The sequence below is a fragment of the Onychostoma macrolepis genome, chromosome 07 (genome assembly GCF_012432095.1).
Source record: "Onychostoma macrolepis isolate SWU-2019 chromosome 07, ASM1243209v1, whole genome shotgun sequence".
Taxonomy (NCBI): Eukaryota; Metazoa; Chordata; class Actinopteri; order Cypriniformes; family Cyprinidae; genus Onychostoma; species Onychostoma macrolepis.
This window is the reverse complement of record NC_081161.1, coordinates 35,551,018-35,564,452: the sequence shown is the minus strand read 5'-3', so window position 1 is coordinate 35,564,452 and position 13,435 is coordinate 35,551,018. Positions and strand designations below refer to the sequence as shown.

Below are 13,435 nucleotides of genomic sequence, written 5' to 3'. Positions count from 1 at the left end.
ACAAATTACAAAGTATTTTTTATCTAATAAATGCAGTCTTAGTAAGCATAAAAGACCTCTTTCAAAAACATTTAAATTGTTTTTTTGTTTTTGTTTTTTTAAGTTGTCATCAATAGAAAAGAGACCTTGGAATTCCTAGATTACATCAGTTTGACCTGTGTGCCTACCTAGTTGCATAAGAAGTGTAAGAAATAATGAAATAAGAAAAGCTCATTAGCCGAGTCACTGCTTTTGAGGGAAAACCAGAGGCCTGTGTGTTTTATTGCTAACGGTTCAGTGGGCTTCTAAGGAGGCTTACACCAGTTTAATCACTGTTTTTTTCACTGTCTATAAACTTCACACAAAAAAAGCCCTGGAGCCAGCCAGAAGAAAAGCCATGAAGGGAGTTTCTGTTCTTCTTCAGGCTGATTTAGCACTGTCTGCTCCCCCTTTTCTGAGTGTTGTCTGTTTACTGGAACTAGGTGGGGACAGAAGCTTCGAAAAAATGTCAAAAGTTTCTTTTGTGTGTCAAGGCTACTTGGCCCAGTGCACAGGAACCGGCCAATAGGGTGACAGATAAATCACGTTACCAGGGGCGACCAGGGTAGTGTGTGCTAATTTCAAGATGTTACTGAAGCAAAGAAGTTCCTTCTACTGTATCTGCCAACTGTTATCCCACCTCTCCTACACATTCTCTTCTCTGAGACTTCTGAGAACAAAACTGTGACACTTAGGTTAACTATTTGTTTAAATCCGATTTGTTACCTTTAAAAGAAACCAACAACCGACAACATATGGGTGTCAGACATAGACACTTTCTGGAGTGAAAATAATTTCCTCTTCGAATAGCATTATTGCTTCCGCCCTATTTTTCTCAGGTTATAGATATTTCCTCTTTACCTTTGTAAGATCATTGTAACATTGGCGCCAACTGTGCACCGCAGACAATAGTTGGTGGTGTTCCAGACCTTTTTCCCCGTTCACTGGAAGTGCAGAGGTCACCTGATGGAAGGGTTAGACGTGACAAACGTGCCCTCATGAAATGCACCAGATGTAAGTCGAGGTTCTGAGACTGAATAGGCAATAGCATTAAATGTGAAACTTTTTAAAAACTGATCATTAAACAAACGAAAATGGGAGGCTTTTTTAAATGTATTAGTGTAAATTAAAGCAGGCAAAATAATAATAAAAGGCTTAATAAAATTGCTATAATAATAGCCTAACTAACAACAACAATGTCATAAGCTACTTATGATTTACCACAACGTTTTTTTTTGGTGGAAGCGGGTTTCCTAATCAATTGCCTAGAATATGTCATAGTGAAAACATAAACTTAATCTAGCTTGCTACCCGATGTATTTTTTGTAGGATAATAAAAGTTAAAAACTTAAGTGAAGATGAAGCGAGTGATTCTATGTGGCGTGACGTCACGACACCGGGCATGGCACAATGGGCATCGCGCGCCATCCTGCCGTTACCCTCTCATTCGCTCGAGACCACTCTTCGGTATCTGTACTTGATGCAGCACTTCGACCGTAACTGACATCCGTGTCGAGATTATAAACACCCAGACTGCTGCTCTTGTTTGGAGAGTTGGTCGCTTTCTCAGCTTCATCGACAGTTTGTTCGGAGAGGTTCTTCAGAGAGTAACAGGTGCGGGACAGGAGCTTTTCTCTCAAGTTCGTTGCCAACTGTTGCTCAGCTTGCCATTAAGTGTCAAAAAATATGGCAAACTCGGGCGTTCAGTTGCTTGGATTTGGTCTCTCTCTGATTGGCATCATTGGGCTGATCGTGGGCACCATCCTCCCTCAGTGGAAGATGTCCGCGTACGTGGGGGACAGTATTATCACGGCAGTGGCCACTTACCAGGGACTGTGGATGTCCTGCGCGTTTCAGAGCACCGGACAGCTTCAGTGCAAAATCTACGACTCCATTCTACAATTAGACAGTGAGTGTCAAACATCTATCTATCTATCCATCTAGTTCACAAAATACTTATTCATTTTCTCTAATTATTCATTTTATTTATTAATGTTCCATATTTTAGTACATGATTAATCTGTATTTGCCTGTATTACCTGAAGGTCCACATGTAAAGGAGCCAGAGGAATCGAGCTAATCGAAAAAGAATAAATCTAAATTTGAATGTAGAAAATCCCAGTAGTTGATTTAAAAAGTGCAATATCATATCACACATGGGATCCAATATGTAGCCTATATAAATTGGTCTAACAGATGAAGTGCCTGTCATGTAATATAATGTAAATCTGTACTAGGTGTTTATTGGAATTCTCTGGCATCTGAAGCCGTAGTTTCCAACTCTTCGCACACACACTCAAATAAACACTGATGCCATTTCCAGATTGATTAATGGATGCTGGCTTCGCCAGTGGGACTTTGGATCTACTGTATGACTGTAATGTAACTAGGCAGGACAGGTAGCCATGGTGCCTGTGCTTCTCCAGGAAGAACGTAATCCATTGTTTCTATAGCTGCCGAAGTATTTTTATTAACACACCCAACTACCAGTAATGAATTATGAGTTTGATCATTGAATTGAGTGCTTCAGTTTAGGGCTGTTGCAGAAACATTCCCCGTTCCCTCAGTTCCCCGAGGACTGGGATAGGAAACCACAACCTCACGTTCCACCTCAGAGTTTGCAGGAACTCTCTCTCTAGGCCTGCAGATTAACGGAGACTGTTCTAAAATGTGATTTAGCTCTCACTGTTCACTCTTTGACTTGATGTATTTACTGAGGGGCTCTGTGCAGAACCTCAGGGGTCATTTCTGAGAAAACTGCAGGACATTTCCAGTTGAAACCAGCTGGAACTGCACCTGACAGCAGGTTGAAATAGGATGGAGGGAGGAGCGAAAGACAAGAGAAAGCAGAAGGATGAAGGGTGACCCCCTGAATTCCACCACTGACTGTTTTCTGTGTCTGGCAAGAGATGCTTCATTGTGTTTTAATGAATAAAGGAGAGGAATAATTCTTCCGCTTCACTACAGCTTGCGCCCCTTCCCCTCGCACGTTCCTTTTTTTTTTTTTTTTTTTTTTTAAACCTCCTTGGTGGGTTTTGTGTGCACATGTACAGGATTGCACTGGCACAGACTGGTTTTTGTCGGAATGGCTTCTTGCACTCTCTTTTATCTGTATTGCCTAACTGATGGATTTTGTATAAACATTTTTCAGTGGCATCTTTTTTAACAGTGTATGGACAGTGCATAATTAGTACCAGATGTGAGAAGACGAGCATTACTATTAGTGCTCAGACTTCTGTGAAAATGACACTTTAGCAATTGCAGAGCAAGAATTAAATTTTGTTATAATTAAATATAAATTAATATGAATTAAAAAATGAATAATGTTAATTAAATATAATAAATTATTATAATTTATAATCTTTATTTAACAGCTATTTTCTAGGTTGGGTCATTTGCGTGACATGGTTAAGATTCAATATCCAGTTTTGGAGTAAAAACTCGATTTGTTTAGTTGTTATAATTTAAAAAATAATTTTAATATTACTTGTGTAACATCATTTTCTTTATTGATAATATGGCTGTTAAGATTTCAACATCTACTTTTAGAGTAGAAACTCATATTTCTAATATCAAACAGCTATTTCCTGGTGGTTTGGCCATTTGCATGACGTATGGATTTCAACATCCAATTTTGGAGTAGAAACTCAATTTTTATACAATTTGCTTGTTATAAATTAATATAAATAATTCAATATTACTTTATTATTTATAATATGGTTAAGATTTCGACATCTAGTTTAGACTGTTTTGTAGAATTCTATAAAATTAGTTTGAATAATAAATAATTCTATATTACTAATATTAAATTTATAACATGGTTGTTGAGATCACAATTTCTAGTTTTGGAGTGGAAACTCAATTTTGTACCATTTAATTTGTTATAATTTAATATTATTTATAATGCAAGACAGCTATTTCCTGGTGGTTTGGCCATTCGCATGACTGACAGTTTTTAAGATCTAGTTTTAGTGGAGTTTTAACTCACAGTAAGAGCACAATCAGCAAAAACATGAATCCACATCTCTTTGATGTTTCTCTGACCTTCTCTATCTGTCTCCCGCAGGTGATCTTCAAGCGACCCGTGCTTTGATGATTGTGGGTATCATTGTGTCCATTTGCGGTCTTGGTGTGGCCTGCATGGGCATGAAGTGCACCACTTGTGGAGCTGATGACAAGGTTCGCAAGGCTCGCACGGCCATGACAGGAGGCATCATACTGCTAGTGGGAGGTGAGTGTATGTGTGAGCGAGATACTGAGACAGTCTGTTCATGCAAGTTTACAGTAAACCCGTGTTTGAACTGCTCTTATATAACATCATTCTGTGGGTCAATGAACATCAAAGAAAACAGGGTAGCTAATGCTAAACTAGCCAATGCTTTGAAGGTATTGGCTAATAAAGATCCTCTGTCTTTTTTTGTTCCTACAGCCCTCTGTGCAGTTGTTGCCTGTTCGTGGTTTGCCCACAATGTGATTCGAGCTTTCTACAACCCCTTCACTCCAGTCAACACCAAGTGAGCACAAGGAATTCTACTTTGCACAATTTCTGGAGCAGAATGTCCCAACTCTGTTCCTGGAGGTCCCCCAAAAAACACACATTTTGGATGTCTTCCTTATCCAACACACCCATTTCTGTTATTGGAGCACTTCTACTAGTGCTGATGAGTTAAATTGGGTGGGTTCGATTATGAAAACATGCAAAATACGCAGCATCCAGGAACAGGGTTAAGAAACACCCTGGAACTTTGACCAAATGCAATTATATTGTAGAAAAAAAAAAAAAAAAATTATAATATAATATTCACATTTCCCATATGACCTTTTCTTTTTGTTCTTTAGGTTTGAGTTTGGAGCAGCCATTTTCATTGCTTGGGGTGGGTCATTTCTTGACGTTCTCGGTGGAGCCATGTTGGCTGCCTCTTGCCCTCGAAGTAAACAAGTGTCAAAATATCCTAAAAGTAACTCTCCACGGTCTACAAGCGGCAGCAACAAAGAGTATGTGTGACCAAGACTGCCCCCTACTGGACAGACACTGAAGCAACTTCAAAAGGTGAAGAATTTCTTCAACAAAATAATGAACTGAATAATGAAGGTTAAACAGCTGTCGCTGAGAAAGAAAACAGTTTACAAACTGTATAATGTCCCATTATAAAAGGGCAATCAGTTGTCCAAAAGTTCAAATAGAAAATGTATTTACAAACTCTGTGGGAGTTTTTGAAATGGAGGACTGTAGAAATCTAGTGTCAATACAAATACTCACAGATTACTTTGAGCCCTCAGTGTTTCATTGAAGTAAACAGCTAGGTTGTTTTCTCTGTCAAAAGAGAAACTTGGGTAGTGGGTCATATGTGTTGGTGTTTTCAAAGTGCCCACTAGGGAGCACTATGACCAACAAGCAGGTGTTGCCCAAAATGGAGGCAGATTTTATTTTTTTATTTTTTTGAGTATTCATCCAAAAGAAATGCTAACATTTTTAATACTCATTTGAGTCACTCTTAAGTAATTTCATGTAATTGCAGATGGTCGAGGAAGACCCTGAACATTATTATTTTTGTTCATTTGCTTAACATATTTCAGTATTAACTTACCACCTCTCGTTCATTTTTATTGTCCATGAGCCTATCTGAACATCTTTTACTTATAAAAGCTCATTGATAATGGCAGTGTTAGTTAGCTTATTGTTTATACATTTGTTTTACATGCTTATTTTCAATAAAGTTGGCTTTCATTGTATCAGGCTGGTTATTATTCCGGTGGTTGAATAAGATTATCTTATTTACATTACACAAAAATATTGAAATCTGAGATTCAAAATATAATTTACATTATATTTAAACAAAGAAAAGAAACATGGAAATGTACCATAAATGTACCAAAAAAAAAATTTACAAATAGCTTGTATCTGAACATTAACAAATGCAATAACATTACTCATGCATACTTTATTACTCCCACTGCACTCCCCCAAAACAATTTACAAAAATCCATTAATTTCCATGCAAACATTTAGAAGTCAAAAACATTAAGAACAAATGTACTTCAACCAGCATCTGAGATCACTTTAGAAGATTTGATTGTTCATCTCAGTCAGTATGCATTCAAGATTGTACTTATTTAGATTCAAACTAAACTCAACAGGCACATAAAAACAGTGACCGAAAAAAAGATCCTTACAATAAAACAAGCAATCGATGTCATTCAGAGAAATGTTATGGTAGGCCCTGGTTACCAAGGTAGCCAAAGGTCTTACCAAATGGCGCGTTACACGTTAACAGAGATTCACAGGAAAATGTCCTCTTTGGGAGATGAGTAATCCAACCTGCTGAGGTTAGCTTTCTTATTCTGCAGTAAAGTGCAAATTTAATAAATATAGCCCTGTTACATTAGAGATCATCAAGATCTTCACTTCAAGAAAGAAACTTCCAAAACCAAGAACACCGGACAGGATCATTTAGTGCTACAGAAGCACGACATCAGTGAAGTGATGGGCAAGCATTAAAAGTGAACAGGAAGCAAAGTCCACAGTTCTTTCGTTTGACCTTGAAGTGGTGAAAGCCTTAAAAGCTGTACGGTGAAGGGTGACGACAACATGTGAGAGGGAGATTTTAGTTCAATTCTCTACGCCTGCTTTGGTGTGTTGGCCTTTTAACAGCTTTGGCACAGTCAGTCATGCATCAGGCAACAGGTGATACTCTCTGAGAAACCGGGAAGCTTCTGTTATTGTTAATGATATCATCTAAGTCCTCGTCATCAATAACCACTGTAAAAACAAAAGAAGAGATGTATCATACATTGACAACAAGTGAACACCACGAGTTATGGTGCGTTCAAGCAATCCTGGGAAGCTGGTTAAGATTTTTTAACCCTACATCTACAAAATATGAACAACAACAGTGCGTTGGGTGTGTTTTTGCTTTTATTCAACTTATAAATAAATTTAATTTATTTATATATATTTATTTATAAATGTAAATTTAATCGTTATATATTGTTTTACAGTTGTACAATACTATGGTATTTCATACTTGCAACTTTTTTCAGTTTTATTTGTAAATGGAAAAAATGAACTCATCTTAACAAATTTACAGTTAATACAGATGTTGCATCCATTGCATGTAATTACGACTTTCTGGTGACGTTCATGGGCGTTCAACTTGTATCTTTCCGATTTGACTTGAATGCATCATTAGTCACGATTAGTAACTTCCTTCAAAGTTATTTTTAATAACTTAGTAAAGGGATGTTTGGCCAGACAAACTTGTTGGACTTGGTTGGAATTCTAAAATAGTTTTATAAGTTGCTTGCGTACGGCTTCGGAGTATTTACTAGAGGACAGAAATAGAACCAAGTTTAGTGAATGTAGTGGGGAAGCTTCAGAATGTGTTACATTAGAACGGATTTTTTTCCTGGAGCTTCCCCAGAACTTCATATTTTGGATGCTTCCTTTATTGGACGCACGCAGTTGATGAGTTAATTCAGATGAATGAGAGAAATATCCAAAATGTGCAGTTCTGGGAAAGCTTTTAAATACAAATTTTGATTTAGAATTTTGGTCTCGAGGCAAGTATTTTGAAAGGGGGGAAAAAACTAACATAATAGCACAACTTAATATCACCCACCTCTCGTGGACCGCCCGATCTGTCCGAGTTTGGGGGCTCGCTGCATTCTTCGTGGGGCAGACAGGAGGTCTGGTCTGTTTCTCCCCGCCTGTCCGTGATCGTACGGGATTACTGGACTGGGTTGTAATGCACCTGCCGGTGGTATGAGGTCGGGCATTTCTGCCATGCCGTACATGTCCTTCTGCTGCTGTACTTCGCTAGGTGTATTCATAAAAAACAACCGCAAGTCGTTGGTTGGCTATGCACTTCCGCGACGCCGACAAAATGTTAGTCAAGCCACCTAAACTGATCCGAAAGCAGTGTTTACAACACCTGGGGAGGGTAAAACACAGGAAAATTAAGCTACCAACCTTTTACGCTCTAAATAACTAAATCCAATAATCAATATTCGTAATAAACCACACAGTCGTCCGATAAACAGTCGGATTAAACACATACACCTTGTATACACACACAAGTACAACTGATCGCATGCACCGGATGAGCTCGAGTGTGTTCACGCCTGTCAACAACAAAGCTCGAGCTTACATTACGTTATGTTGTAGTCGAAATATATCACATATAACGTACAAATATAAAACAACGAAACGTATTCCTACCTTGTATTTGTCCGGAACGTGGACACGGTTTACACGTATTTGTCTTCTATGTCGATTTGTGCGCGGTGTTCAGCGCGAGTCGGAAGTTGCCCACTATCTACGGTGGTGAGAGTCTGTCGTAACTCTCACTTGGGGATTTCCTTGGTCGTTTCTGTATGCGTCACTGCGAGGGAGGGCCCGGTCTCTGTAATACTCAGGTTGTGAACCGGTGGGTAGGAGGTGATTGACGGCTCGCCCACCGCGTGTGGGCCCGCCAACTGTAACCTACATATGTGAGAGCCCACGCTGGACGTTAGTTAGAGCATGTTTCACTTGTACTTTATCACTGACACGGTTTGTTTGAAAAGAATTCAAATTGCTTTATCAGCATGACAAGCTTAAAAAAAAAAAATTATCTTTATTTATTCCTTCCCTTGCTAGCTTGTACTTATTTGAACAATGCCTGAGACTTGGTGTTGCGAACTGGCATAAAGTTGGCTTGACGTTGGACGTTCGATATTCGCAAATTTAGGGACCGTCTCTAAAGTTACATTCGATATTGGTATACATTTTTCTAACTTCAATAGCATATGAGCAGAATGACTTACAGTCATAAAACAAACTGTAAACTGTTCATCTAGATGTCAACTATAATGCACACCTTTTACACCTTTTACAAAAATTGCTATTTGTCAGTACACATTGACAGTAGAAATGTAGTAGAAATGTGAGTGAAAAGTACAATATTTGTCTTTCATATGTAGTGAAGTTAAAGTCATAAGTTTCCAGAAAATAAATAATACTCAAGTAAAGTACAGATACTCAAAAAGTGTAAGTACAATATTCAAGTAAATGTACTTAGTTACTGTTCGCCTCTGCCATTAAGTCCACAAGACCGTAGGGTCATTTTAGCTTTAAAACATTAGCTTTCTACCCGACAGTCAAAGCGACATTATGTCATGAAAGTGTGGACTCAGAGGAAGACCGCAAGGTGCTATTTTGGACAGAGCATAGAATGTAATCTGGGTGTACTACATTTGCCATGTTGTCATTGACATGTGACTTACATCTGTTGCATTGCATCTCTGCCGTTCATAAATCCTCTCTGTGGCCTAATGGGATAGTAAAGTGTCTATCATATTCACACATCAGAATCAGGTCATCTGGGTACTTTTTGCCTACTCTTTTATGAGTACTGTGAATTCGGACATTCTTCTGTCACATTCTGTTTTTCGCATACGATATAGTAGGGAAGTATGCGATTTCAATGCAGCCAATAAATTAGTTGAATAATTTAACTGATTCATTCAAAAACAGGTTCCTTTGTGACTGAGTCATTGAATTATTAACTGAATTGTTCAAAAATAAAACACCACTGTGCTGCTATTAGATGTACTGCAAAAACGAAGCGCAACATTGTATCTAAAATATGTGTTAGAATAAAATAACAAGACCGAGGTCTGGAGTCAGGTTGTCCGGATGTACAAAGAAGAGAAACCTTGGGTACCCAGGAGTCAATGATTAAAGACAAGACACAAATGTCCCGTTGAACCAAAGCTCAGCTTTATTAAGCTAACAGTGAGTATATATATATCAAAGCAGAAGTTCCACTATTGGATAGCACAAGATCACATCATGATCACATATGTACAGACATCCGAATATGGAAGTAAGTTTGTTTGGGGACAGGCCAAAGTTTAGATCATATATGCAAACAGCAAGCTAAGCACAAAATAAGCATCCATCAGCACTGCATTCGTCCAAAAGAGCACAGGGTGTTCTGTTAAAATCTCACAGTGGCCACTCTAGATCCAGTTAAGGAAATGCCACCGGATGCATCAATAAAGGATGTAGATTTCATCATGAGTTCAGGTTTGAGTGATGATATTATCGAAGTTATAGCAGCAAATTATTAACTTATTATTAACTTTTTTATTGAAATATTGAGCACAGTCCGGTTGCTTTATTTTTTATTCAGCTTCACAGACACAGTCCAAGCCATCTAGTTCTAACGTGACATTCTAGAATTAATAACAAAGGATTGGACACATCTTCTGAACTCAGTCTTGTAGTCTTGCTCATGTGATGGTTTAATAGGATGATTAGGTCAACCATATATCCTACATGTACAATGATATTTAAACCAAGATTCAATAAATACCATGGCAGTCAAAAAAACAAGCAAACAAATCAAATCAAATAAAAAAAAACATGGGAATGCAGTGTTTTGTTGTTGTTCCTTGATTTATTTATTTTTTGTCTTTATAGTTCACATTTTTTTCAGCCCCTGGTTGTGTTTGATGTTTGGAAGAAAAAAAAGAACGTTAACAAGCTGTGCTTTCAGGTGTTTAAAAACTTTCTTCATAACTGGCAAACCATAGCAGGTTTGGTTTCAGTTCATTGTGCATAAATATTTACTTAATCCAGTGCTCTCTTTGTTCTCTGTCTTGTGAAGTATCACCTTACTGTGTTACGAAATCCCTAATACCGCACACAATATGTGGTTTGTTTAGTCAGAAACACGTCGACTGATCCCTCACCCAAGTTTATCATTTTATTTTATTAATCCTATTATATATATATATACACAACCATAGACTATAGATATATACACACACACACACATATACATATACATATACATATACATATATCATGTATATATATATATATATATCCAGGTGAGAGCAACAAAATCTTGATGAGTTTGTATGGTTTTGTCAGGTGGGGTTACAAATGGTGCCGCAAGTAAAACAAAAATCTGCACTGTTTGCTGCACATATACAAGGGAAAAACACTAAAATAATGAACAATAGTAGGTTGACCATACATCCTCTTCTTTCCTGGACCTGTCCTGGCCAGGAGTAGGTTGATTAATAGCGTACAGGAAGGTGGAATCTACAGAGAACGGTCAAAGCAATGCAAATATGCATACATATAAAGACTGTATGAGCATGACAATAGGAGAACAGAGCCAAAACTTAGACATTTAATGCAAAGGACAGGACATGTCTGGGAAAAAGAGGATGTATAGTCACACTAATAAGTTAGTGTTTCATGTTTCATTTAAAGTTTCATCGCCAATAAGAAATATGTATGGATAAATGTTTGCAAATCATCCCCCAGGTGTGACCAAAAAAATAATATATTTTTAAAAAACCCTGGATGGTGTTAATGTATGCCATATAGACCACATAAACCGTACAGGCCTAGTGTGCTAGTGTATTATAAGGCAACAAACTAGTGATTCATAACAGATGCTCTGAATCTGACCTCCACTCACAGCTCCACTGCTAAGATATTACAGTTATTCAGTCCCACACATTGTGATCTGACAAGATCAGCTTTATCAGATTTAACGAGTTTTCTCTTGAGTGTTGTTGTTTAGATTGGGGTAAACAAGCAATATCTCTTTTCTCATTCAGGTAAAATTGTGGTATGCACTGTGAACATGTTGAGACTCATTTATGCAGTTAAACTTAAACCCTCATGAATAGTTCAGGGTATAAAAGGGGGTGAAATGAGAAAGGGGACGGGGAGATAATCATTACACAAGGGGATAAAAGGAGGGCGGAAATCATACCTTTTCAATAAGCCACAGCAGCGCCAGCGTGAAGATGTCCAAACCAATATGTCTGCTGTTTGCCTTGGTGATTCTGATCACAATTCTGTGCAACAATTCAGGTAATACCTGTACATTGCTTACATCATTTATTTTGTGGGAATTTTTCAGCATTAATGTTTATCCTTTGAATGTGAGACTAATGTCAGCTATATCTCCACACAGTCTGTTCACAGAGGAGATCCCGGAAACACGGCTCTGTTTGTGGCTGCAAAGTAAGGAACAAAGTCTTTTTGCCAAAACATTGTGTAGTATTAATATGGATCACAAAATTATTTAATTTTATTTAATGTAATAAATCTCTCTCTTTAGTTGATCCACTGAAGGGACTACAGTGTAGACACAATATTAAAAGAAAGTACAGAGAAATTGTCAGGTGCATTTGCAGCCAACCAGAAATATGTAAGTTAAACGATATTGAATTAAAACATGTTATGGAAACAATGTTGTCATTAATCATTATAATAAATCTGTTGTCCTTTTTGCACAGATTTTAACGAAGTCTTCGAGAAACGGTTTGTACGGATGTGCAGCTCAAAATCTAAACCTCTTTCTATTCCTTTGTGATCTGATGGAATTGTGCTGCTTTATATAGAGCTTCAGTATGATTGCCACATATCTACCAGGCTCAAAGTGAATTTACTTTAATGTAATCATGAAAATGCTCTGATTTCAACAATAATTGTGATCATTTTGCTCGTATCTTAAAGCAACTTGATAAAAGTATGTAAAGCATAAACTGTAGAGATGTGTTTTTCTGTCATCGTGTTTTCTCTTGTGTGGTGTTGTTTAGATTAAAGGTAAATAAGCAATATGTCCTGTCTCATTCAAGTAAAATCACTGTGATGTTGAGACTCATTTATGCCATTAATGGACGGTTAAAAATATAAAAAAAATATAAAAAAGGATGAAGTGGAAATTGTGCTACTTTCTATAGAGCTTCGATATGATTTATCACATATCTATACTCAGCATGCATGATGAATTTACTGTCATATAATCACAAAAAATGCTCTAATTTAAACAATGTTACAATTGTGATTGGTTGATTGCATCTTACAACAACACAATAAAAGTATGTAAAGCATAAACTGTAATGAGGCATTTCATCACTTAACATGTTTTCTCTTGTCTTGAGTGTTGATGTTTTTCTGTCATCACTGTGTGTTTTTTATGATAACATAAAGAGATATTTTGTTCTGTATCTCTAGGTCATCTTTGTTAGTTTCTTTGGCCAGATTTAGACTTTATTTGAAGAATTATGCATGTTCCAACAAGCCACTTGCCCATCTCAGGTTTGACTGCTATGTTTGGACCCAAAAGTACATTTTTTACTCCTGTATCTGTAAAGCAAATCTCTCGAGGTCTGAGATTTGTCTAAAGATCTCCCATGTGAGGCTTAAATCTGTTGCTCAGCATTTTAACCCCTCAGCATTGCAAAATCTGATAATATGGTATCAGTTTTCACGGCAACAAAGATTTCCTGGAATTTCCTTTCAATTAAATAAGATGAACTGCATTTTTATTGTTCATTCAATACTTCAGTCATTTTTTTCTAGTTTACATTAATATTACATTACTTTTTTCAAAAGTGTGTT

The 13,435-nt window shown here is 37.3% G+C and overlaps 2 protein-coding genes across 2 annotated transcripts; one reads left to right on the top strand and one right to left on the bottom strand.

The window, feature by feature from the left end:
- The first annotated feature begins 1,394 nt into the window (after positions 1-1,394).
- On the top strand, positions 1,395-5,751 carry cldn7a (claudin 7a). The gene is made up of 4 exons (XM_058783355.1): positions 1,395-1,927; positions 4,085-4,249; positions 4,448-4,532; positions 4,858-5,751. Exons 1-4 carry the CDS (start codon positions 1,705-1,707, stop codon positions 5,021-5,023), a joined length of 639 nt encoding a protein of 212 aa, XP_058639338.1. The 5' UTR covers positions 1,395-1,704; the 3' UTR covers positions 5,024-5,751.
- A 137-nt stretch (positions 5,752-5,888) lies between these two features.
- Positions 5,889-8,479, bottom strand: si:dkey-112a7.4 (calcium/calmodulin-dependent protein kinase II inhibitor 2). The gene is made up of 3 exons (XM_058783356.1): positions 8,237-8,479; positions 7,638-7,949; positions 5,889-6,778 (listed from the first exon to the last, which is right to left on the bottom strand). The coding sequence occupies exons 2-3, from the start codon at positions 7,846-7,848 to the stop codon at positions 6,693-6,695; spliced, it is 297 nt and encodes a 98-aa protein (XP_058639339.1). The 5' UTR covers positions 7,849-7,949; positions 8,237-8,479; the 3' UTR covers positions 5,889-6,692.
- Between the last annotated feature and the right edge of the window lie 4,956 nt (positions 8,480-13,435).

What these genes read in the sequence shown, in the direction of transcription:
- cldn7a (XM_058783355.1), top strand. Translation starts at nt 1,705, where the DNA reads ATGGCAAACTCGGGCGTTCAGTTGCTTGGATTTGGTCTCTCTCTGATT. An exon ending in CATCATACTGCTAGTGGGAG is followed by an intron (nt 4,250 to 4,447) that starts GTGAGTGTATGT and finishes TTGTTCCTACAG; the next exon opens with CCCTCTGTGCAGTTGTTGCC. An exon ending in TTCACTCCAGTCAACACCAA is followed by an intron (nt 4,533 to 4,857) that starts GTGAGCACAAGG and finishes TTTGTTCTTTAG; the next exon opens with GTTTGAGTTTGGAGCAGCCA.
- si:dkey-112a7.4 (XM_058783356.1), bottom strand. Translation starts at nt 7,848, where the DNA reads ATGAATACACCTAGCGAAGTACAGCAGCAGAAGGACATGTACGGCATG. An exon ending in GATCGGGCGGTCCACGAGAG is followed by an intron (nt 6,779 to 7,637) that starts GTGGGTGATATT and finishes TTGTTTTTACAG; the next exon opens with TGGTTATTGATGACGAGGAC.